Source organism: Hippoglossus hippoglossus, chromosome 12 (genome assembly GCF_009819705.1).
Source record: "Hippoglossus hippoglossus isolate fHipHip1 chromosome 12, fHipHip1.pri, whole genome shotgun sequence".
Classification (NCBI taxonomy): domain Eukaryota; kingdom Metazoa; phylum Chordata; class Actinopteri; order Pleuronectiformes; family Pleuronectidae; genus Hippoglossus; species Hippoglossus hippoglossus.
This window is the reverse complement of record NC_047162.1, coordinates 13,788,991-13,814,724: the sequence shown is the minus strand read 5'-3', so window position 1 is coordinate 13,814,724 and position 25,734 is coordinate 13,788,991. Positions and strand designations below refer to the sequence as shown.

At 43.2% G+C, this 25,734-nt stretch overlaps 1 protein-coding gene across 1 annotated transcript in view; it reads left to right on the top strand.

The window, feature by feature from the left end:
- exd3 (exonuclease 3'-5' domain containing 3) overlaps nt 1–24,438 on the top strand; it is a 37,082-nt gene extending 12,644 nt beyond the window's left edge. Inside the window, exons 18-21 of the mRNA XM_034602141.1 lie at nt 15–68; nt 203–334; nt 22,860–22,926; nt 23,104–24,438. Coding sequence (XP_034458032.1) covers nt 15–68; nt 203–334; nt 22,860–22,926; nt 23,104–23,471 — 621 coding nt within the window. The 3' untranslated portion in view covers nt 23,472–24,438. The remainder of the gene's footprint in view (nt 1–14; nt 69–202; nt 335–22,859; nt 22,927–23,103) is intronic.
- The last annotated feature ends 1,296 nt before the right edge of the window (nt 24,439–25,734 follow it).

Sequence of the window (25,734 nt, the reverse complement as noted above, 5' to 3'; positions counted from 1 at the left end):
CTGTTGTGTGTCAGTTAGCACAAGCTGAAGGCCGTGTCATACTCACATGTGGACAACCGTTCCAAAGTGTAAGTAATAAGTCATGTGACGTCAGAAACCAATTTCAAGTTTACAACTACTGATGCATTTTGCATGTTGGTTGCATACGCTTTTGTTATTTTGTTAAATTACATGCATTGCCTCTGTCTTCCCATATTTATAGTTGCGTTCCCAGGTGGGTGAGGGTCGCTGTATGTCCCTAGAATGCACAGAGAAGGCCAGAGACCAGGCTGTCCGAGTCCTCAGACACTTCAACGTCCAGCCCACTCCCAGCGATATATTCAGCCGCTGCCAGGTAGGAAACTTCCGGCTGGCTCTCACCTTTGTTGGGTGTTGTTCTTCTGACTAAAGTGATCATTACTACATGCACACATCCGATGCAAAAACAATTTACAACTGTACTGAAAGACAGAATTGTAAATCTCTTGAGTAGTTATCACAGCTGAAATCTTCTTTCTTTGCAACTTTTGCGATGTAAATGGTAGAGCTGGGCTTAAGTAGGTCTAAGACCGAACAGGCAGATCAAATAGGAAAGAAGGAAGATGATGATAGACAGCTGGCTCCAAAGAGGTAAACACTGATTGAGGGCTATGTCCGTGCACAGGATTACAAAATCATTCCGTGTTTCATACCACATATATTTAGCTGATGCTTGGATACACGAAAGCTTTTAGTCAGAAAGAGGAAAATGCTTCAGTTCCTTTTACGCAACCATTAGTTCTGTGATTATGAAATACTGCTGAACTGGATAAGTTCCTTAATTATGATAACAAAGTGTGTGGTGGCTGTGGTGTATTGTGTAATCCTGAAAGAAAGGGGAAGAAATTAATAAACGATATGGGGAAATGGAGAAACAGGCTTTTAAAAAACCCTCCATTGTACTTGTTTGTTTGAAGTGTTGTCAGTGGTTGCAGAAGACAAAGGTGAGGGCCTTGACACGCCGAACTCTGGCTACAAACACTGGCTCTTTTGACTGAGTGGAATCATTTCTCCACACAGTTGATATTCATTAGTTTGGCAAATCTCTATATTCACTAGAATCAAACGCATGCATACAGCCTCGGGCTTGTTTTTCCAGTGTTGCCTTGGGGGAGATCGTTTCTGAGTTTGCACCTCTGTGGGAATGGGTCTTGGGGTCGTATTTAACTGTGGTTAAGATGGAGTGAGAGATAAGCAGGCAGATTGGTTTGGCTTTGGCAGTGACGTGGGTGTGGAAGAAATTGGAGATTAACACAGCTAAAATGGGCTCACTTTTACTGACGGGATGAGGGGCTTGGACATTCAGTAAGAGCTGCAACACCTTCATGCTGAGCTGAGGCACTTTGGTAGTGTAATTATTAAACCTCCTGGTCGCTTCCCCGTAAAAGTGTTCTGGGCATTTCCAACTGGTAGGAGACCCCGGGGCAGACCCAGGAGACACTGGAGAAAATGCATATCCCATCTGGCCTGGGAGTCCCCCAGGACCCCCAGGAGGAGCTGGAGGATGTTCCTGGAAAGAGGGATGTCTGGGTTACATTGCTTAGCTTTCTTCCACCACAGACAAGACCTGTGTTCATTGTTGACATTTTGGGATAAAAGGATAGATGTAAATAAACCCTCAGAATTGTTTCACCACGCAGTAAAATTCTATAAGTTTAAGTTTAACTAGGCTAGAGAGTTATACCTGGAAATGAAACTATTTATAATTTCAATTATAAGTGTCCTCAAAATCCTTTCGATATCATGTTCCTTCTTTTATAAACCGAAACATTTGTGTGACTGGATTTATATAAAGGAACCAGGATTACTGTAATTCAGGTACTATCGAAGGTTTGATTTACTGTACCTGACCAGTAGACACATCTCCCTGGGTGGCTGTTTAGGGAAACCTGTGTGTTCTCCGACGGCTATGTTTGTGTGTGGTAGCAGCAGTGGTGATTGTGAGGTCATTTTCTTAACTTGGGTGTTCTGGTATGCTCCTAGTAGGGGGCCCTAAATGTGTCAAGATATGCCACTGGGTGAATTTGCGTTAGACACAAAATGTTGAAAACCTGGACCACCTTGATGAGACCTCCTGACCTGATGACATCATGATGGCACAAACACACTCGCACCAAAACACCGTCTGGAACGGCCAAATGGCCAAATGGGCACCCACCTACCTTCCCTATTTATTGGTCTCCCTTCACTTCAAGAGGAAGTCGCTTTGATATATTATGACCAAAGGAAGACCAAATGTGACTATAAAATCATTCTAGTAGCAGCTCTACCTCGGATCTTTCCCAGAAGTGTACTTCAGGCAGTAGAGTTGAGCAAAACCGTTATGCTGTGATGTATATGATTGTTTTTACAGCCTTGACCCTGGGCGTGCCGTCTGCTTTAAAAACTAAAGTATGGAAATTACCACTATCAAGACCCTACTTAATCTTCTCAATGTGATCATTTTCCTGGAATATAATATTTAAAATATTATCTAAAAGTGTCTTTTCTAAAATTTTAAGACCCAAACGAATGAGGACCCTAAAACACTTTGCCTTGTGGATGCAGGCTATAAAATGCAATATAACAATTTTATTTGAATGTTGATTACTGTTAAATATTGCACGGAAATAGTCAGATTAGAGTTCATGCCAAATTAAGGTGGTCATGATTTGTGTGTATAGGTGTGAGTGACAGAGTGAGAGAGTGTGTGTTTCACCCTGGGGGCTGCTCCACAGCCCACCCAGGCGAAGTTAACCCCTTTGTTATCTGACTGTAGAGCTCTGTGATTAGCAATGGATGGGTTCGTTTCTCTCCCTTTGTCTCTCTGTGCTTCTCCCTCATGCACTCACACCACCGATGAATGTCATGAGGGCAGAGAAGAGGAGATGAAGAGGGAGATTAACCACAAACTTGTGTAAAGATGGTGCAGGCAAAGGGTTAATTTTTGTGTCTGTGTATCAATGGGCCACATAGAGATTTTAGATGCAAAGGAATGTGTGTCCACCATGGAGACCCCAAGAGTAAAGGGGTGATGTAGGAGGGCTTCATGTGTATTTGTCATTGTCTGGATATTTGAACAATGTAAACGTGGTGAAATTTTATTTATGATTTAAAAGAAAGTCTGGCTCAGAAATTCAAGGGATTTTATAAACGTCTATCAACGCACAGACATTACAATATTGCCCGGGATCTAAGTGCTGTAATGCGTGTCATTGGTGCACTTTAAAAATATGAAATAACATAAATGTGGCAGAGGCCGTCCACACAGGATGAACTGGACAATTCATAGAGGAACGTTTAATGACAAGTGAAGTGGGAGAACTTTTCAGTAAATAGTTGACAGCAAAGTAAAATACAGTTTTATTTTCATTTTACGAATGCACCAGCTCCTAGTTATTTGGCCATATTTTCGTATTCCAGCTGAAAATCCATCTAACTGCCTCCCAAAAGTATTGACTTGCTAAAAACCAGCATTGTTGTTACATTACAGTATTTTTAGTTTCACTTTGTGATTTTTCATCTGAGAATAATATAGTTTTGTTGATCCAGCATGTGAACATGATTTAATACTAATTTGTGAATAAACCGTCTGTTTTGATACATTGATCAAACACGTTTGTTAATGGTTTATCCACAGTACAAGATATGTTTATTTCTAACCTCAAAATACGAAGTGAAGGATGCAGGGGCGAGAGGGTGGAGTTGGGGGATCATGGTTTCCTTATTCAGCCATATCCTATCCCCACCACTGACTGCTGCATCTATACTTTCCATGCCCGCACACACACACACACACACACACACACACACACACACACACACACACACTTCCGTTGGGTTGCACATTTCCATCAGATGTCCTGTACTGGCCTTTTATAGACATGTTGAGATAGCAGAGATTGCCTGAGAGATACACACACACACACACACACACACACACACACACACACACACACACACACACACACACACACACACACACATACAGTGATACTCATACAGTCAAAACCAAATCTGACAAACATACTGACACCAACATACGCACAAACACAGTCACCTCAGCACCTTTACATACACACACTCGGTTAAAGAACCACACACATTCAGGCTCAGACGTAGACACTACTGCAGCAGAAACGCTGGTTCCCACGCACCAGACTAGTGGGGAAGTGAAAACAAGAGCAACAGGAACCGCCACACCATGAGAGGGAGGGGTGGGAGAGATGGAGGGGGTTAGTGAGAGGAAAAGAGTAGGGAGGGAGCGAGCGAGAGAGAGAAGTGAGAAAAGAGGTGATGGCAGGGAGGTTAAAAAGAAAAAAACTAAACAACGGTGAGAGAAAATTAAAAGGAGCATGTCAGTCAGAGATTAAAGAAATAACATGAATTAGCTGAAAGGAGAAACATCTGAACTATGCAAGATGAGTGTCTGAGTGAGAGGAATAGAGGGGACACTGGAGGAAGAGTAGGGGTGGAAGAGGGTTAGGTGACAGAAAGACTTGATGTCTGTCCTTTTGATCTACATAAGAGAGCCGGGGGATAAGAAACAGGAATGTGAGAGGTTGAGACACGTCTAAAGTTACCCTTCACTTCACTTGGTGAGAACGCTTGTATATTTGTCCACATGTGACTGAGGGCGTCATTGTGAGTGAAAAATTCCGCAGAAAACAGAAGAGGATGTACTTCTTATAGACTTGTTTGTTCTCAGACCTTAAGTCGCATACGCTGCTACTTTTTAAATAGCATTTGTAGATGACCACAAACACACAGTGTCTCTAACACATTTTCATTGTTTGCAAGTGTGTTTGAGCCCTGTGGCTTCATCTGACGTCTCCTGTGAATGTACCGCTCTTTGTGGTGACAAAACAGGAGTCGGATTTGCGCGTCCCGCCTATTTCCCACTCTCCCTCCCCTCTCTCTTTCTCTCTCTCTCTCTCTCTCTCTCTCTCTCTCTCTCTCTCTCTCTCTCTCTCCCTCTCTCTCTCTCCGGAGACTGGAGGGGAGCGACAACATGAGAGGGGTGGTGGGAAGGGGGGGGGGGCATTCCATAGGCACGCCAAGACATTCCGAGGGAAACCATCTCAAATATTTCCCACTGTGTGTGTGTGGCGAGGGCTCTGCGTCTCCTGTTACTTGTGCACACACTCACACACTCACACGCACACAAATTAAGTTTGAGAATGTGCTAAAAGTGAACACACACTTGGAGAAAGTGATGCTCACATTTAACGCACTCTCACGACCACTGTCTCACGTACACACATGTTAATAGTTTGTGGGTGCTGAAATGAGTGACTGATGATGTCCGTGTCCTTTGTCTGTTCCTTGTTGTTTGTCTCGGGGGCGACAAGCTGTCTGTCCTTCTGGCCGTCTTTCTGTCTGTAGGGGAGCCAGATCAGGAAAAAAGGCCATTATAATTGTTGTGTCACTCCAGTGTGTGAGTTTATGAATGAGTGAGCAAATGGGACATGACCACAAATATTAACTACTCTGGGTGTAATGTTTTCTCTGGAGATGAGTCATCCATTACAAATATGAGAGTATTCCTGTTTGCTTCCCTGGAAAACACTGCAATTCATAAAAGTCATGGGAAACAATGGTTCACAGTCTTCTGCGAGGGAAACTATCAGTCATAGTTGTTATGATATTTACAGTACAGATGTATTCGTTTGTGAATTGGATTAATCATAGGAAATTAAATCATTTGGACTGGGTGATATGGTTCAAATCAACATGCCAGAATTAAAAAGAGTAGGTCTGTCATTAACGCTTGTGCTCAATAACGTTATTATAATTGTTTTAATTTGTTATTCATATTTTGTTTTGTTTTTGTGTTCATCATTTATATGCCACACTGTTTATGTGAAAGACCTGTAGATCACACTTTCATTTTGGTGGTTAAGAATCCCTGTGCAGCCCAACCTTTACTGAATGTAAATTTTACATTATAGATATTCACATTTGATCTTTAACAGATATGTTAAACCCTAACCCTGTACTCAGTCTGCTGTAGAATCACAGTTATGATTAAACTGTGAATCTGATGAAAATCCCCCCGGAACAACCTGCAGCGTGTAACCGGTGGGACGTGTCTTTAACGACGATCCCTGACTCATTTTCAAGTTGATTCTCATGGCTGCCTGAGCAGACACAAAACCTGGTACACATACACACACATACAGATAGATAAGGAAGATGATGAGCCATCACTCACTGAGTGGCTGGCCTTATGAAATCATGCCTGCTCTCTCTTTTTTCCCACAGTCAAGTTGGCCCCAGGATAGCATAGCAACGCAATGACACCTGTTTGTGCTGGTGCATGCATGATTTGTATCTGTGTGCACGAGCATGTGTGAGTGAGCTAGTGTGTGAATTTGTAGTTGCTCAAATGCTGCTGAGGTTTTCTCTTTATCTTTCTATTGGGAGTGATGAGTATGTGCATTTAATTATAGTTATAAAGATAACAATCGCTTAAAAAGGCATCTTCCTGTTCTAGCTTTTCCTGTAATGCATATTTTGCATGTGAGTCTTGCCAATCACATAGTGCAGGTGTTTACATTGTGTTTTAAGGTGAATAGATTCAGTTAATTGGCCTAGATAAACATATAACATCTGTCTGTCAACCATATAATTATTTTACAGTTGTTTATTTGTGTGAGACAGGAATAAGGGCAAAGTGAACTCCTGCGCTGTGCGATCTTGAAGTCATGTTCTCACCTGTGTAAGAAATGTCAATGCATTTGGAAATATTCTAACATGTAGATTCAATTTTGTATTTTAATTTGGCCTTTAACAGTGTAGACATGGCCTCAGAATTTCTCTCTTTTCCCCCTTTTGCTCATTCGCTCTGCCTCACCTCCTCAATTTGACTTAGCATTGCTTCTCCTTCTGTTTGGTTTATTTCTAATTCCTTGCTCTGTGTATTCATGCAACACATTTGTTCCTTCAGACACACTGTCCACAGAGGTTGATGAGGAAGGTCATGAACAGTTCCCGTCTGTCGATTGAAATTAAACACAAATTTACATTTAAATCACAGCAAATTTTAATTTGTCAGGGATCATATAAAAACATAATGTTAACTGTCAAACAAAAAGAAGAAATGTAGCTACTGGCTGCTTTTCATCTGTTGTGGCTTGACAAGTTCTATATGCCTGACCTCATTTTTATCAATACCACAATAAAACCCATTTCCTCTTTGAGACATGAGAACGGGGATGTCATGATAGTCTGTGTTACCGGTGTTTCACAATGTTCGGGCACATTCAAATTACACTTGCACACCTGCCCCAATGTCTATTTCTTTTTTTTACATAAACATAAAACCAATTTGGTTCATTTTTGAGTTTTAGCTGCAGACAGAACTTGAGTCAACGCATCTTTTCGAGGCCCAAAAGTAGAGACTCTTGGAAACGCTGCTGGCCCTGTTTTTGTTTCAAAACCCCGTAGCTTCTTTAGGGTTAGGCAGAAACAGAGACTTTGGAAACAATGACACAGTATTTTCTGAAACTAGGCATTTAACTGAAAATGGAAAATGTTACCTGCCAGCACATGACCAGTGTCAACGTGCTAAAACACTCATCTGGACGGAGATCGTTTTCCAGATACGTATCAGTGTGGCCGTAGCCTCAACCGCTGCATAGCCCTGTCATTCTCCATCTCCCCTGCTCTCCCTCACCCACAGTTCTCACCCTGCCTCCCTGCTTCACTCCACTCCCAGTCTCACTCTCCGTTTCAGATTAGCCAAGGCGAGGAATCCGGTGCAGCCGGCAGCTGGAATGTCCTGTTTGTCTTGCTCTCTGTGTGTGTGTGTGTGTGTGTGTGTGTGTGTGTGTGTGTGTGTGTGTGTGTGTGTGTGTGTGTGTGTGTGTGTGTGTGTGTGTGTGTGTGTGAGAAGTTGGTTAGGCTGGTGCTGCTTTTTGATGTGTTCCATTGTCTGAGAGCCAAGCTGCTTCCTGCCCTGCTTTCCCCAAAAGCCTGAGAGAAACCTAGACGAGGGAAAAGAGAAGGGAGAGAAACTGTAAGAAAACATGACAGTGACAGGCTGATATGGAGAGAGAGAAGCAAGAAAGTGGAACAAGAAGGGGAAGATAGCTGAAGGGAATTTAAAGGAGATGGTCAGGAAGAAAAAGACGAGGCAGGAAGTGATGGAGGGATGGAAAAGGGAGGAGAGAGTTGGAGAGGGAGGAAGAGAGGTGAGAAGGAAGGAGGGAGAGCTTCAATAGGGCTTTTCCTCCAAACACCAATACAATGAAGTAGTGCGTAATTTCCCATGTCCCCCACACCCACACCCACACACACACACACACACACACACACACACACACACACACACACACACACACACACACACACACACACACACACACACACACACACACACACACACACACACACACACACACACAAGTTTTTCATAGGTTACATAGTTTTATTCACTCAGGTGCTTTTACATGAACTAGCTTGTTTCTCTCACACGCCTGCTCTCTGTGGTCTACGTGTGGTTTGACACTGTGAACTGCACAGGCAATGCAGATACAAGAGAATGAGAAACGATGGTGGAGAATGAACAAAACACTGTGATGAAGATTTGGCAAGAGATGCAGAGGAAGAAGAGGTCTGTGAGCGGTGGAGAAAAAAACAATTGCAAAGTAAGAAAATACCTGAGGTGTGAAAATAGCTCAAACTGCCATTTGGGTGCATGTTGAATATATGGTACATTTTCTCTGTGAATATGTAGACGTGCATAAATCATTCAACATGTGTTTTGTGTGTGTGTGTGTGTGTGTGTGTGTGTGTGTGTGTGTGTGTGTGTGTGAGTGTGTGAGTTGCTGGCTGGCGGAGGGGTTTTGACAGGGCAAAGCAGAGCATTCCTGCTGGGTGGTGATGTCATGAGAACTAGCTCTCCGCTCGCAGACAGACGGCCCTGTTTATGTTCCCCTCCAGAGGAGAAACCACACTGTGTGAGTGTGTGCGTGTGTGTGTGTGTGTCTCTCTCAGTCTCTGTCTGACTGCGTTATTGGCTCATGGGGGAGGTGGGGAAGCCGAGAGGCACTCGAGAGGGTCTACTTTCCCCTGCCGCTCAGGGAGAGGGAACCACTTACTGATGCCTTCCTCTCAAGCATACACAGAAAGAGGAAGTTTCTCATGTTTTGCAGAGCACAGTAGCTGCACGGCCAGACTGTGCTGCTCTGAGTGATTGCCCTCTGCGTCTAAATAGTGTCCCAAGGGCGGCAGAATTCTCTTCTGTATAATAACAAAGCTTGGGTCAGCTAATGACAACAGTACCACACAGATAGCAGAGATTTTGTTATTAAAAGTGCATTATTTTTTCACTTTGTAATACAACTTGAAGGTGTATGCATTTATTTAGGTGCATATGTTAAATATAATTGTAAAACGTAATTCTGTAATGCTGAGAACTAAACAAAATGAAACACGGTGCAAAAAAATGCATAAAGATTTGATTATATTGTATAATATTGATTTTGAACAACTGCATTCAATTCCTTTCACTGAAAATGCATGTGCCCATCCGAATGGGTTGTCTTTCCTTTCGTGAAGGTTATCCACAACCTTTGCTCCAATTATTAAAGTGGAAATCTAATAACGTTACAAAATTGTTGTGAGAACTAGTCCTAACAATCGTGTTCTCCTCTCCCAGACACTGCTGGTATGAATGTCTTTGTTTCTGCGGCCACGGTATAATGGTTTCCCTTGCGATAGTGAAATACGATCTTGGGTCTGTGCAGCTTAGTGAATCATACATCATTCTCCCGCACTCAACACGCAGTGCAACATAGCAAATCATCCAAGCTCACTCGGCCGGCGCTGCACACAACTCGGGTAATAAAGACCTCTTGGCAGTCATGCTTAATACCTGCCAGTGAGAAATAGCTGAGGGGTTTTGGGTTGTTGTCACAACTCTGTGGCACATGGGCCTGCTTTTAGTCACTCAGGTCACTGTACTCCACATGCAGTCATGCCATTCTTGCTCACATGTGATATTATGAATGAGCCCTTTCAGCAGAACCTTACCTTACCTTTTTATTTGAAGTGATTTATTTTAATGTGATCCGTTTGCTGTGACTTCAAGGAGGTAGAATAACTTGATTGTAAGTTGGAGCCTGTAATATGAGGGTTACAATAAACTTAACGCAAGCATGTGGAGCCAGTTTCTTTTCACTGATTGATTAAAGACTGCTTATCAGATTTATTTTTCAAACCCAAATCAAGACTGCAGAACTATATGAGCTGAAACTTTATGGCCATGTGTGTGCTGGCGTGTTCTTCACATGTTTTGAACGCCTGGATAAGCTCCAGTAGACAATTAACAGTTATAAAACAATATTTGACTAGTAGAGATACTTTGCCCGAGGGAGGTTTGTGCTCACGATAAAATCCCCAGTGGCATGAAGGAGTTCTAGGAAGCAAATTGTATTACCCCTTCCCTGCTGGGTTCTGCTAATGTTAGGTTACCTACTGCATAATTTTAGCTACCTTTCAGTTCATGATTGCTGACTCTCTGCGTGATAAATGTGTGTGGTCTGTTGTCTGTGTTTAGCGTCACACAAAAGAAGGGCTATTGAAGGTCTGCAGTTGTATGGGTCTTCCTGTCTCCTGTTTATGGAGTTTTGGTGACTATTGAGATGAGAAAAATACACGTCTGACATGGTGGATGCTCCTCGTGTAATTTGCGCTACTGTAGATTTGCAACTGCATCTATGACAAAGTTGTGTAAAAAGTATCTCCTGGTGCACAGGAACCAGAGCCCTGCAGATTTCCGTTCTCACCATCAATGGCCAACTTATTTACACCTTCAGCGCCATGTGAATATGATGAATGTAATTGATAAGAGAGAGACCTGACCACACTGGGAGCCACTGACCTATATATCTTTACAACAATAACCCCTTCCACTGTGGGCTGAGTTGTTTTGTTTTTTCCCGACACCCCTGTGTATGTGCACGCTGTGTGTTAGTGCAAGCTTGTGTGTGTGTGCAGTTTCCGAGAATGGGTTGTGTCAACAATTAAATTTAAACCGCATGGAGACAGAGATAATAGATGCTAACCCCCCCCCCATCCACATTGTCTGTGCTTTGTGAAATTCCACAACTGTACTTTTTGTGTGTGCATGTAAGTGGTCTGTGTTGTGGAGGTTGATTCCGTAATGATGCCTTAATGTCTTTCTGTTTTTGCTTGTCTCATGTAAAGAGCTGTGTATGTCATCACTCTGACTGCGTGTTTTCACAGTTTACATTCTAAATGTAGGTCTGAACATTCTTTAAATGTCTGATCTGTGTTCATGTTCGCTGCTTGTATGAGCATGTGTAGGTCTTGGGAATGTGAGACCAGCTCAGCCTTAAAACCTTAAAACTCTGTCTTGCTGTGGTCCTGCCCAAAGCCGGCAGTTTGCGTGATGTGATGCTATCAGGAGGTTAGAAGTCTGTTTGCTTTGGGAGCTCAAGACTTGGCGGGCACGCACACACACACGCACGCACGCACACACACACACGCACGCACACACACACACACACACACACACACACACACACACACACACACACACACAAAGACACACACTCTTTCTTCTTCTCTCTTTCTCCTCTGTTACCCACAGAGTCAGATTAAAGTGAAAGTTTTTGCGGGTTGGGAATGGTCGCAGGCAGACACCCCCCCAATTCCACCCCCAGGGAGCAAAGAGGTAGAAAGCTGGAGAGGTCAGGCTACTTGGCCTGGGAAAAGCCTGAAAGAGCAAAGGGGGGGAGTGTAGATGGATCAAGAGGGTAGATGAATTGATAGGAATTGGAAAGAAGAGAAGGAGAGAGTACAGAGACGACTTATATGACAAACACACACAGCAATAGTGGGGAAGAAAGGAAATAAAGAAAATAGACTTGAGGTTGGTCCAGTGTACAGAATCAGTATCAACAATATAAAAGAGGAAATAGACGAATCATAGAGAAATGCTTTAAGTTCGGAGGTTGAGTTCAGTCGCTATTGAGAGACTTGAGATATAAATGGAATGGAAAATTAGACCCACACTAGGTATAAAAAAAACAAAAAAAGCCCATGATGCGCAACTTGCGTCTTTCCCCATTTCCTCCTCCTCCTCTTCCAGGCCAAGGAAAGCCAGCATCTATGTTTCTCATAGGAACTGCACCCCGGCGTTTTTTAACTCATGATGCGACGGCTGAGACGAGTGTTCAGACTTCTGTATTCTTGTGTGTACTCTCTGGTGACCAGCAGAACTGCCTGTGGACCAAGTACAAACATACCAAGCAATGAGTTAGAAAATCTTTGGTTCCTGCAAAATACGAGATCAACAATTCTAAATACAAATAATACAACTGTGTTTGTGTGTTTTGAGATTTTGGCTTTGCAACAGAGTCACAAATCTTTACAGGTGTGCAGCTGAGGTCAAAATGAAGGCCGAATTTAAAGATGGGTGTGTACCGGCCTTACTCAGTATTCATGGGTCAGAACATGTTGTCGGGTGTTGCAGCTGCTGAGATCCCATCACAAGCTGGTCTCTGGTTACAGGAGTGCTCAGTGGTTATGGATTGGACGGCTTGAACTTAAACATATTTAAACTACACACCTGTACATTTCTGTGACTGCATCTTGCACCGTTTGATGCCTGTCCACAAACGTGCATATAAACACCTGCCAGTAAACAGCCACCAAAACCTCCCCTGTGGTAGTTCCCACTGCATTGTGACACACTGTGTTACAGGCAACATGTATTCTCATCAAAGAGCATTTCAGTGCGTAATTATTGTAATGTCAACACATTTCAGTGAATCAGAGACTACCTGAGATTAGGCTTTGCACTACTACTCAAATTTTTGAATGCCAACCATTCCAGTCATCTCATTCCTGAACTTGCTGTGTAAACTTTCAGTCTGAATGCTTGTTTGCAAGTGAGACTTTAGAGGTGCGTGGTTGCGGGTGTGACTGGGTGTGTGATGGTGTAGTATTAGTATGTAGTTTGGGTGGGTGTGGGTGTTTGTGGTTAAGGGTGTAGCCTTTTTGCACGGGACAGTGTTATCTAGGCAATGTCGGACCGCTAAAAGTGTGAGTGTGTGTGTGTGTGTGTGTAAGTGTGTGAGAAGCCGAGCTTTCAACACGTCCCACCGACTCAAACCAAAGCTGCATCTCCATTAATGAATTAATGCAGCAACTCAAGCCACCCATCGTCCTTCTTTGTTGCCGGTGGAAACCAGAGGTGACTGGAGTGCCTGAGTACCTGTCTGTCTAGATGATCCCATGAATCTCCTAACACACACACACACACACACACACACACACACACACACACACACACACACACACACACACACACACAGGCCTCCTTGGACGCAGGGAGCCCTTTCTTTCTTTCTTTCCCTCCATTTTCCTGCTGTCTATTTTGGTCAACTGGTAGCCTGTTCCCACAGTGCTGCTGTTCCCATGGTTATCGCCGCGGAGATAGCGAATGGGGGTTGGGGTGGTGGTGGTGGTGGGCTTGACAGAGAGCGGGAGAGACAGCGTTGCTCTGTTCGAAGAGATAGAGGACTCTGTGGCTGTAGGGGAGGCGGGGGTGAGGTGGGCCGGGGGTGGAGCGGCGGGGGGGTGAATGAGGGGTATGGGGTTGAGTGTGTGTGTCGATGTGTGTGAGTGTGTGTGATGTGGAGCTCCCATGGACATCACAGGTGGCAGAGGAGTCAGAATGGGTTTTGAAAAGACTAATGATCTTTAATTGAGTCTGACATTAGGAGATATCATATCTTCAATATCCTTAAAATGTCACTTAAAACAATCAATTGTATGTATTTGAAGATATGTATTATATCAGAAATAGATTAGACATTCTTGAAACTATAACTATCTAAAAATACCAATGTAAGTACAGATATAAGGTCAACCTGATATGTTACCATATTTCTTACCCACGCCCATGGGAGTCTTGTTTCTGAGGGTATGTACCACTTCCTGAGATCAAGAACGGAGGTGGGGTACAAAAAGAGAGGTGGCAAAGGAAGTGCAGGGGACGGGTTGGGGCCGAGGGCTGTTTTGGGGTTGGGGAGGGTAGCACAGCGAAAGGAGGGAGCAAGGGAGGGAGGGAGGGGTGCGGGTGAGAGTGCGGGGCTCAGAAAGAGGGACGGATTCAGTTCCCACACTTCTAATTACTGTGTCACTGGAGACTGAAAGGGGACTGCCCCTGGCCCTAGGGAATTTGCTGGGGCTGGTCGCAGAGAGGGAGCAGCGGTAACGGAGGGAGGGAGGGAGGGAGGGAGGGAAGGGAACCAAACAGGGGACGGGAGGGGAGGGGAGGGGAGGAAGGGTGGAATTAAGGAGGGTGTATGACACAGGAACTCTCTCCATCCTCCTTTCTTTTGGTTTTACCTCATTGCATTCACACTAGAGGTGAACCCCTTCACCGGGAGTCCCCCCCCCCCCCCCTGCTGCCCACAACCTCTCACCTCCGACCCACTTCTCCTTAACCCTCTATTACCCTCCTCCACCTCAGGCCTCCCTTTCCCTGCGGCCTTTGTTCGCCATCCCACCATCATGTACTTCTTCCTTTTTACACCCCCCCCCCCCCCCCTTTCTACATCTCTGCTTTTCTAATGTTGTGTTCCTCTCCTGCGTCTCCTGTTGACATGAACAAGGCTCCCTGAGACACTTTGAAGTGAGTTTAAACTCACACACACACACACACACACACACACACACACACACACACACACACACACACACACACACACACACAGATGCCTCCTTATCCTGCATCATTACTGCCACTTAACCCCCAAGCCCTCTCCCTCTTTTATTTGCCTTTATCTCACCCTCCCATAGCCTGTCCACTGTGAGTTATGTGTGTGTGTGTGTGTGTCCTGATAATACCTGTGATGTCTGTGAGAGCTGCTCCACAATCTCACTGTGGTCTGAGTTTGAAGTTTGAAGCAGTAATGATGTATATCTGGTACAGAATGTCACCCCCATCAGTTGTGGTCTGAGTAAAATCGCATCTTTACACGGCTCACCATCCTTTGATCACCAGCTTTTTTGTCTGTGTTTGTTCTTTTTCCATGTGTGTTTGACATCAGACGAGAAGACTTGAGGGTTACTGTGCTTGCCTCAGTCCTAAAAGAATTACAGGACCTTCAGTGCATATGCATTGCTTTGTGTCTGTCGTGTGTTAGAAACGTCTTCACCGCGCATGTTCGTTTGCTGTGAATTCTTTGGACATTATCCTGCTGTATTATTCAGCCCTTCTGAATAATTTCAGGAGAATATCTGGAGTTCAGCACATGTCTGAAAGCAGCTTCCATCCAATGATTTTCCCATTGGAATTCACCAAAATTAGAAACAGTATTTGTATCACTTGGCTTCTGTTTGGGTGCCATATCCCACGTAAATCTCAAGCTGAGCAGCTAGAAATGTCTGGTTTTCCACAACAATGCAGCAGTTCAGGTTGAAATAACTTTAAAAGCACTTAGAAATGGTGCTGGATAGTGAAGTACAAAGAGCACTGAAAAGGAAAACAATGTCTTCACAGAAGATCCCAGTCATTTTCACCATCATTTAACTTTGTGGTTTCTGCTTAAATCCCGTTGTGATAGTGCACGATACACTACCATGTGTTTGCTGTTAAGGGGCTCACACATCTGGTTGTGCAAGCATTCAACTTTCAAACCAGTGGACACACAGGCCAGCCTGCATGTAAAATGCTTTGCTGGTACCCCCCCACCCGGACAGGGACACCTTGTCTGTCAAGAAGCCATGTGGGAGAGTGACTCCCTCCGGGTTCTCTCAGCTTTTCAGGAGAGAACAGCCCAGACCAGCAGCAGCAGCCACTGTCAATATTTACGATCCTGGATGATTCACTCTTCATTTCAATAACATTCCCTGCATGCCTGCGTGCCTCAACATCAGGAGGAGATGAGCAAGATGGAAAAATACGAGAAGTGGTGAAGATGGGGGCTTGGGGGGGGGGAATATGCACCAGCAGCGATAAACGTTGAGCACAGGAATCTGCCGGTGGCTCTCCCATGACGAGGCTGTCTGTTTGTATTCGTGTACACATGTAGTTTAGTCGGATGGCATCAGGTTGAGTGGTTGGAATTTCTGTTTGGGCTGCGTGTGGGCGTAGTGACAGTTTGAGAACTGTTAGCGCATGTCGAGGAAAGCTCTGGATGTCGTAATATTGGGTTGAATGGGTGCAGTGAAGGCATGGGAAAAATGAGCATATTTAGACTGTTTTAGTGTGGAAGTGTGTTTAAACGTCACTCCTCAGCCACAAACGGCAGGGAGACATTTGGAGCACCAGGTCTGACTCAAAAAGACAAATGTGGACTGGCAGTTGTGGGTCTGCTCTGCATTTGAGAGAACATATGACAGCGACACAAAACCCACCATTTGCCTCACTGACAAAAGACGAATGATCCCAGGTTTCCCCACTACAACATAATGCAGTGAGGAAGGTGGTGTTTTCTTTCAGATGAACCTTGTTAATAGGTTGTGATAATAATCCCGAGTTCTATTGGTTTCATGTATAGAACAACAAATACCCATGATTTATGATTTTTCAGGCTCAAACCAGAGTCTGTTCAAGTGGACCTACGTTTTACATTTGCAAGAATTATTTTTCTGATTGTCTTTTACAGCAAATTTGCTTATATTGTTAAATTACTATTTGTTTGCTTGCAAAAAACTACAGCGTCCAACCATTTGTTTCTGAGACATGAGCTAATTTCATCAGTCTAACATCTTTTAACATCTTCTTCCATCTCTTTTTAAAATTTATAAAAATGTCCATAGATTCAGTTTGTTTTTATTTTCTGTTTAGTGCTGTCCAGACAAGTGGAGTTAATTGCAGTATAATTTATCTATTATTCATTTAATCTACAAAATGTCACAGTATCATTTCAAACAATAATAATAATATTATCATAAATCCTGTCATAATGTCCTGAAGCCAACATTATTGTGTCTAAATTATATTATTATAATCATTATTGAAACTAGTAGACCAATAGTTTCTCCTTTGGCTGATCTACAGTTCCTCTCATAGACCAGTTGCACTTGTTAGAGGCTAAATCTTTAATACAGAGAAGCTTTCGGTTGTGATATCCCAACACTGACATTCAAAATATATAATACTTCAGTTGAAAAACACCTTCGGGTAAATGCTGAAAGTCATGTGCCATCAATCACATTGTCCCCAGTACCTGTTTAGTCTGGTAGTTTTAATTTTAACACATAAAAAGCAACATATCAATAGAGGCTGGCTTGTGGTTTAATCCAGCTTTTTATGCTTCTTACATGAGCTGTTTTTATCCCACTTCAAAACCCCATTGCCCAGTGAACACTATTGTCAACGGATCTTTTCAGCATGCTGTTTTCCTGAGCTGTTTGGCTTAGGCTGGCCCCAGATATCTGGTGTCTGAAGAGAGAAAGAGAGGGAGAGAGAGGAAAAAAAGAGTACTTGGAGATGGAAAGAGAGAAAGAAAGAGGTTAGAGGTGAGAGACAACCAGAGAGAAGGAGAGCCGGAGATTGAAGGGAAACTGCAAGGGGGTAGAGGGAGGGAGCTTCAAGCAAGACGTTTAACAAGAGAGGAGACATGGGTTTAACTGGAGAGACGGAGAGATAGGGGTTGAGGTTGGGGGTTGAAGGTTGAGTGGGTAAAAAACAGAATTAACTGACTGTGCCGAGCCAAGGGAAAGCATTAGTGCTGTTTGTGTGACCGCTAGACTGTTATCTGCTGGACTCGAGACTATTATCTTCTTCATTACCCGTTTTAGTGAGCTCCAATAAAGAGGGAGTAAGGCAGCGAGGGAGAGAGGGAAGAATAGGCAGAAACGTTGGGAGCGAGTGGAGGGTGAGAAAACGGTCGGGAAGTGGAAATCAGAGTTGACAAGAGGAAGAAACAAAGAGAGCTTGAGCAAGAGTTAAAGAGAAAGAGGGCGAGGAAGCTCGCGGTGCATGAAATTAGAAATGTTTCTCTACATATCGTGAAGCACATAAAACAGTCTTATGTGTGAAAAGATTGTCTGTTATAGCTTAAAGAAAAGAAGCACAATGTCTTTGATAAACATAAATAAATGTAGCACCTTTCAAAATAAAATCTATAACCGAAAACAAGATGCAGTAAAAGTATAATGAGCAAGACAAAATAACGGCTCTTCAAATATAATAATAATTCGAATTTTAATGATTCTCCGTCTTACACCGTAGGGTCTGTATTTAATTATCCGATAGGTTTTCTGGCTTTGTAATATCTTCTTCACGCATCCCTATTGCTTTCCTACACAGTAAGTATACACAGTATCTGCACAAACTTGCACTCGCCAGAAAACTTTCACTTTCAAAACACAACTGGGTGATTTATTTCCACATGAAAACCAGGAAGGAAATTATATGACTGCTTCAGTTTGTGTTTCATGCAGGTGAAATTAGTGGGCGCAACATGAGTCAGGGAAAGGGTGAGTGAGAAAGTTGCATGTGAGTTTATACATCTTCTCCATGCCTTTTGTGGTATGTGCGTGTGTTTGTGCATGTGTGCGAGCGAGGGTGAGTCAGAGGAAGGTGTGTGTGATGTCAAGCCCAGACAGGCTCAGCTGTGGTCCAAGTTCAGGTTGCTGTCAGGTGGTAGTGGTTAGTTAACACAGTTGGTAATTACCTCAGACTCTTGGGCTGAGACACTGGCCAGACACCCTCAGGATACTGTGGGAAAGTACATTTACTGGGTCAAAGCAGCATTTCTTTCATGGTAGGTCCTGCTACAGCAGCAGAGAGGTGATCCTATCCAAGGTATGTTATACAGTATTTACAGGAATGATTATATTTTAAAAAGAATAGAGTGAAAAATGCCCAAATGCGCTAATAAGCTGCAGCACTTTGTCCATGCAAGTACAAGCTTAGTAGTAATATAGTAAAAACGTTTACCTGTACGTTGAAGTAGTGCCATGCTCATCATTTATTGACTTAATGCATTTATGGATCCTGACTTTCTATGGACCAGGGGGCCAAGCGGAGAAAGTCCGCAGATAATCCTGAGCCTCTAACTCGGACATTATAAAATATGGAAGATCTGCGGAGCTCAGTGCGCGTCTGAAAGCAATGAAATAGTTTCTGATTTATGTGTATTATTCAGAAACAATTTCATTAATTAGGAGCAATAATCAATCAGTTAAAACATTTGATTTTGTGACTCACCTCTTTGGATACTGGTCTTACATTTGAGACCAACTAATGGTATTCAGGCTTATTTTTTACACCATGACATAAAAACTTGACATGTCAATGTGATTGACATTGAAATCATGTGTCTCCTTCAGTGTGAGAGTGTTAAAAGTAAAATGTCACCAGTCCCTTCTCCTTTCACCAAAAAACATTACGTTTTTGCGTTAAATTTGGATCCATCAGGTAAATGTTGCCAATCACTTTTAGAAGACATTTAAAAAACAGACTGACTCAGTGGCTGTGTGGGAAAGCAGAGGATAAAGTCAGTGCTTACAGCTTGTTGGCTTCTCTTTATTCATCATTTCTATGGTAGTGCAGGGCTGCTTTTTCCAGTTCAGCACGCCATCCCATTTACATTGGAGTCAGACCTACATTATTTCACAGTGGCCACGAAAAAATGGTATATGTGCCCAACAGAATGACAGGGAAGCAAGAGAGGGCAAAACCTCCCAGACACGGAATGATGGGAGAAAAACAATGAATCTCTACAATTTGCATTTCAATTTTTTTTGTCATTGGACGGGATACTGTCATTTCTTTTCTTATATACTGTGTATATGTTTTAGACCACAACCTTCTTAGACATTAGAATTAAGTATCTGCAACCTTTACTTGGAGTTGGGATTCACGTCGAGTAGGAAAAGACAAGACTTTCAAGGGAAACGACGACGCAGCTCTTGCTCTTCTTCTCTGTTCCCACGCTGCCCCTTACCTGACTTACCACAATTTGAATCAAATCACCAGTGCCCAATTGGCTGCTCCAGCCATGTGACCTACATCGGCCCTAAAACATTTTCCCATGGGAGCTGCCTACAGGGCCTGTGTGTGTGTGTGTGTGTTTGAGCACATTAGGGAAAAATCTCCCCCCCCCCACCCCTCCCTCTCTTTCCTACCTCCTTTCCACTATCCCCCTGTCTCTCCTCTTTTTTCCACCACCTCCCATCCTTTGAAACACAGTATCACACTTTAGATAGCCTTTGTTGTCACGGCAAGGAGCATTCTTTCTCTGGCTCGGCCACACGGAGTGTGAGAATGCAGGAGGTTCCCTGAAAAACACAGAGGGGGAACAAAGGGCAGACAGAGTGAGGAAATAAATCCATGTAGCAACTGCCTGAAACGTATGTAGGGTTGAATGAAAATAAAAGTAATGTGATATTTATTTGTTCTTGCGTTAAATTTGGTGGAATTTTGATCTCAAGGCTTTTCTGTGCGGTTTTTATTACAATGAAAATGCCACTTTAAAGCTTTTCAAACATAATTTGTTGTTCAGTGCCATGAGGAGACGCTTAAGAGTTGCAGTCAGAGGGGAGATGCACTTCAAGATCATGTTTAAGACACAATCTGTAACATGGCCGTGTTTACCGATTGCGGGTTAGTCCAGCTGCCCGTCCTGCACAGATTACAGCGAGTGAAGCCACATGCTGTTCCTCATTATGATCACAAACATAATATTTTGCCTGTGCAAACATGCCACATTTAAATTGGTTTAACGGTGCTTTCAGTCTACTGAGGCCGACCTGCAGAGAAGGCACCTGTGTACGTTTGAGCTTTGTGTCCTCGTTATGAAAAAAAACATGCCTGAAAATGTTAGCATTTATGTGAAGAATCCAGTCTTCCAGTAGTGTTCTGTAGCGAATCAAAAACAGAGCAAAAGTCCCCAAAATCATCTGGTCCAACCCAGTTTCCATTTTTCAATGAAGGCACAGAACGACCATCTGTATTCATTCAAATATAACTCCTCACCTCCAGGCTCATTTTGTCACATCCATTAATGCACTTCAACCAGTGTGTGTGTCCTCAAATATGTTTTATCTGTAAATATGTTCATGTCATTATGAACTGTGTTATGTCGCTGAGACATTTCCCATACAGTCATTTATTGCAATTTCACTTGTGCAGTGTATTTCTTTTATAGATCTCTGCTCATCTAACTCCCCGTGTTTTGATTAATTGCAAATATAATTATTTACATCCATGTTGCGTGTGTGTGCGAGGCCGTGTGCATGTGTGCCTGCCTGTCTGTCCGTGACTTGAGAGTTCAGAGCAGGTTCTGGCTTGCTCAACTCTGGGAAACTTTGAGCTGAGCAAATAGCTGGGTCTGTTTTCCTGGCTGCAGCCACACACTCGTATGTGTGAGCCGTGTGTATGTGCTGTGAGCATTTGCAAGCATGTGGTTTATGTGCACTGCAGTGTAACCTGTGTGAATTTTGCAGTGTTTTGTCTCTGAATTTTGTGTGTGTGTATGCATGTTAACTGTGAGTGTGTGAGAGAGATTAAGTTCAAATACAAAGAGCAGAATACCGAATGTACTGAGGGACCGATGAGCTTCATTCCCACAGACAAGACAGGAGATGACACCTCTGCTATTCCCACACCTCCACTGTCTAGCAGCTTTCTCCGATCCTGACCTCAGTCACCACCGAGGCAAACACTGCTCTGCATGTGCACACAGAGGAGACAATATCATTTTGCACTGGGTGGGTCACTGGGTGTATGCTCCCGATCCACAGTCTTCATTAAACATTTTCCAGATAAAGAGACAAACTGGCTTTAGGTGAGCTTAAAGCTTTTGTGAGGTCTGCGAGCCCGGTCTGATTTACAGCCTACCTCTAAGTGGAATGCTGTTTGCTGGGTGGAGCTCAGGTGTGTTGACAAGGCTTTTAGCACTGACATGCTGTCAGGATGGCTTACAGACGAGTGTGTGTTTGCATGTTAGGGGCCGGCAAACAAGGGGTCACTAATGTCCCACCGGGGAGACCTTTTACTGTGGAGAAGGATGGGACGGCATGGATATGTGAAAGCTACTGAGGCGTAAACGCTGCCTCCACACACACACACTCACACACTGATCTGATCTCTCTGTAACACTTAGGCCCCTTGACACCGAAGTAACAACCAGGGAAAAATGTCTGTTTGCTATCAGTCAGAAGTTATCAGGTCCTGCTTTACACCAGGTTTTTACACGGGTCCAACACTTTTTGACTTGAACAGGTGAACTGCAGCTACCACAGCATTACTGAAGTAAAGTTGTTTCATACGCATTGCTGCTATATAACAGAGGGATTTTAAAACGTTTGCCTGCTATGACCTTTTTGAAAATGTTCTAATAATATTCGAGTTTGGGTTTGGTCACGTTGGTCTGGCTTTCATCTCTCAGGCTTGACTTAGGTTTGGTCACAAAATGCCTGTCGGTTTTTAAAACAATAAGGAAATGGAACAAGTTTTTGTTATATGTAGTGAACTGTGCCAAAAGACTTTGCTCACTAAAGCTTTGGATCAAAGCTATTACATGTTCTCTCCAAATTACAATATAAAAGTTTTACTGATTTCTTTTTTTTCGAGGGGGTTTAGCACCTCAACACTATTTATTACACTTTCTTAGCGATGGAGCTAGTTTGTGATAATGCTAAAATTACAAATCATGGCACCACTTTATTTGAATGTGTTTGTTTTTGCCTAGTAGAACATAAACTTGCATATGTCCCAGTAATTGTTTCAAAACCATGTAAATACATTAAAGGGAAAATTTCTAAAGATCAACTTTTCCTTGAGGCTCTTTTGTGGAATGAAAGCTCTTGAAAACATTTCTTTTAACCTTGTTTCTAATGACTGTTTTCTTCTCTTTGTCCAGGCGTGTAACAGTGATCAGTATGTGGCAGTGCCCAGAGAAGACATGGTCAGGATGCTCAAACAGAAAGGTCAGCGACACACCTCAACTCTCTCAGTAATATGGGAAGGGCTTTATTTTTACTGGGCTCCAGATGTTACAGCATAGAAAACACGAGGACACATCTACATGCAATTACTCCAGCTGTTAGCGTGTCCGTCTCACTCCATTTTCCAGAAGTCACTAAATTGCCATGTTTTGCCTGCAGGATTTCTGCAGGACCAGGACACTGAACACACACAACAGACGTCCCATCAACAGGAAGACGAGAAGCTTGGTGACATCTTGACCCCCTGCATGACCCCTGAACTCCCCAGGTATGCTCTTCAGTGTCGCTGGGCCCCCCTCTCCGGGCTGGACCCCGACACCCTGACCTTTCCCGGGGGGGCGCCCATACAGCTCCACACCGTGCCCCCTGCCCTCCTGCCGAGGATACCACTCTTCTATGTGTGCACCAGATGTGGCAAGGTGTTCTGGGAAGGCTCTCACTTCGGCCGCGTCCTCTCCATGTTTCAGGAGGTCTTACATGTAACAGATGAGGACAGGGATGCAGTAGCAGCGGCACAACTGAGCTGACTGACACGGAGCTCATGCAGTTTACCAAAAAAACATCCAGAATAATACACATACCGCCAATTCAGTTGCCTCATAGATTACAGTAGTTCTGTTTAGTTGTAGTTCTGATTAACTTGATATCATAATAATAATAAAAGAGGCATAAAGACGACAAATTTAGTCTGATGTTTCAACTGCAGCTTTAGATTTGTATCGCGTATTATTCTGAGAAAAAGGCGAGTTGTAAAAATTCTGCCCTCAGAAGTCCTACCTCCTCTCAGCCATCAGGTACTGCTGCAGTTCTTAGAAAAATCTCTTCCACACCTGAATGTTCCTTATGATAAGTGCGTAGGCAGAGCAGACACGCCCGAGGTAGAAAGTTAACACCCACACACCTGCTCTATAAAGAACCTTTAATTCAACGTTACAGTCAGGTATTGACTGAAATGTTGAATTAAATGACTCATCTGGAGCTAAAACCTGACAGACGTACAAAGAAATAAAAGGTTAATCATTATTATTATTTGCCTTTATGGATGAACGGTTATTTTACACATCTTTTGTCATCCCAAGCCTTTTTTTCCGTAGTGTATATTTTAATGTGCACATTGGAGACAGTTTTAAATCTGTTGTGTTTCTGATTTTAATTTCACTGATCCAAAGACGGGTCGTGTTGGCGTTTTGTTTTTTTATTGTATTCATTATTGTAACCTCGTGCATTCATTGTGATTTACGGTTTGAATCGGATTGAGACAATTTCTCTGATTTTTTTAAGTTTGTTCCACTCAAGAGTGTCAATTACATTGTTTTTAATGAAATAGTTTTGACTTTACAGCTACGGTTAAAGGATGCCAGGACTCTTTTGCATATTTTGCAGTCCGCTACTGTACACGTTCATTCTCTATGATAACATTTGTATATATTTTTTTATTATTTAGGTGAAAACCTAAGTATGTGTTAATAAACAAGAGTTTTCATCTAAATTATTCATCTGTGAGGAGTCACCATCATTTGCAGGTATTTTTATTATCTGAGAGAACGGGTAGTAAAGCAGGGGATCCATCGCTGGATTCCCCGCGAGCGAGTGTGGGGGGTTCATGACGCTTCTAACACGCGACAGACGCAAAAATTTAAATAAAACAAATATCTCCTGGTGAAAAAACGGTGTTCACACACAAAGAAGACACCGACGAAGAGGTCAAGAGAGTTTGTGGTGATAAGAGCTGGAGATATTGCGTCACTTCCTGTCTCTGCCTGCTGTACCCGGCTGCTCCACCTCTCTCCTGAATAATGCAGAGGATTTGTTGCTGTTGTGAAAGCGTCTGTGCAGAGAACCTCCCGCTGTGCTGTGCGTGTGTGAAAGGTGAACTCTGGGTAAACTCTGTAGCCAATTCTCCAGATTTTACCCTGAGGTCATGTCTGAAAACGGCTTAACTAACAGTGGAGGGGTTTTCTCCCTCGAAGGCTCCCGAGCTGACGGGTCAGAGAGTAACCTAACACATACACCACCTGAAACCATTCATACTTTCTCATACTCCCCTCTCCTATGTTCACAAATCCCACGTTGGATTTTGTGTAATCGCAGGAAAATGCAATTGCCCAAAAGGGTTTTAAGTCATCTTATGTGGAAAATTCTACAATTAAAGATTTTCCGGCGTTTTGTCGAAACTCCAGCGAAGGGCTGAGTTTGAATCTTTTTTACACTCATAAAAGAAGCTCTAACCAAAGCCAGATGTGCAGCTTATTTTATTGATCACTAAACTTGCATCAAAAAAGCCACAGTCGTTTCCAGAGACAGGTCATACTGTGAATCACCGACGTAAATGTGTTTTCTCTGACTGCGTTTGAAGCAGCGGCTGCAGATTTTAATCACAGGATGATAAAAACATCTGCTCTTGTCTAATCTTGGAGCCTTTTTAAAAAAACATTCCATAACGATTAGTGAAAGTTTATCTCTAAGTGGGAAAAAAAGTTTTAAAGATTTAAAAGATGAATCAACAAGACCATGTTGCATAACCTCACGTAGAAAAGGAGCGGGGGTGTTGAGCTTTTTGTTGAAACAAGTAATGTGACACCCCCCCCTCATAATGCAGTTATCTGTACGGACATTATACGTATTGTCACTTGTTAAGAACAATGATACAAAAGTGGGCGTATCTCACTGTGAACATGAACTTCACAGCTCATTGTTGTGAGTGATGGGCGAGCTCTTGTGCTCTGGATGTGGACCTGCGTGAAACATCCAGTGGCCGTCACTCCGGCAAGAAAGTGTCTCGGACAAAGA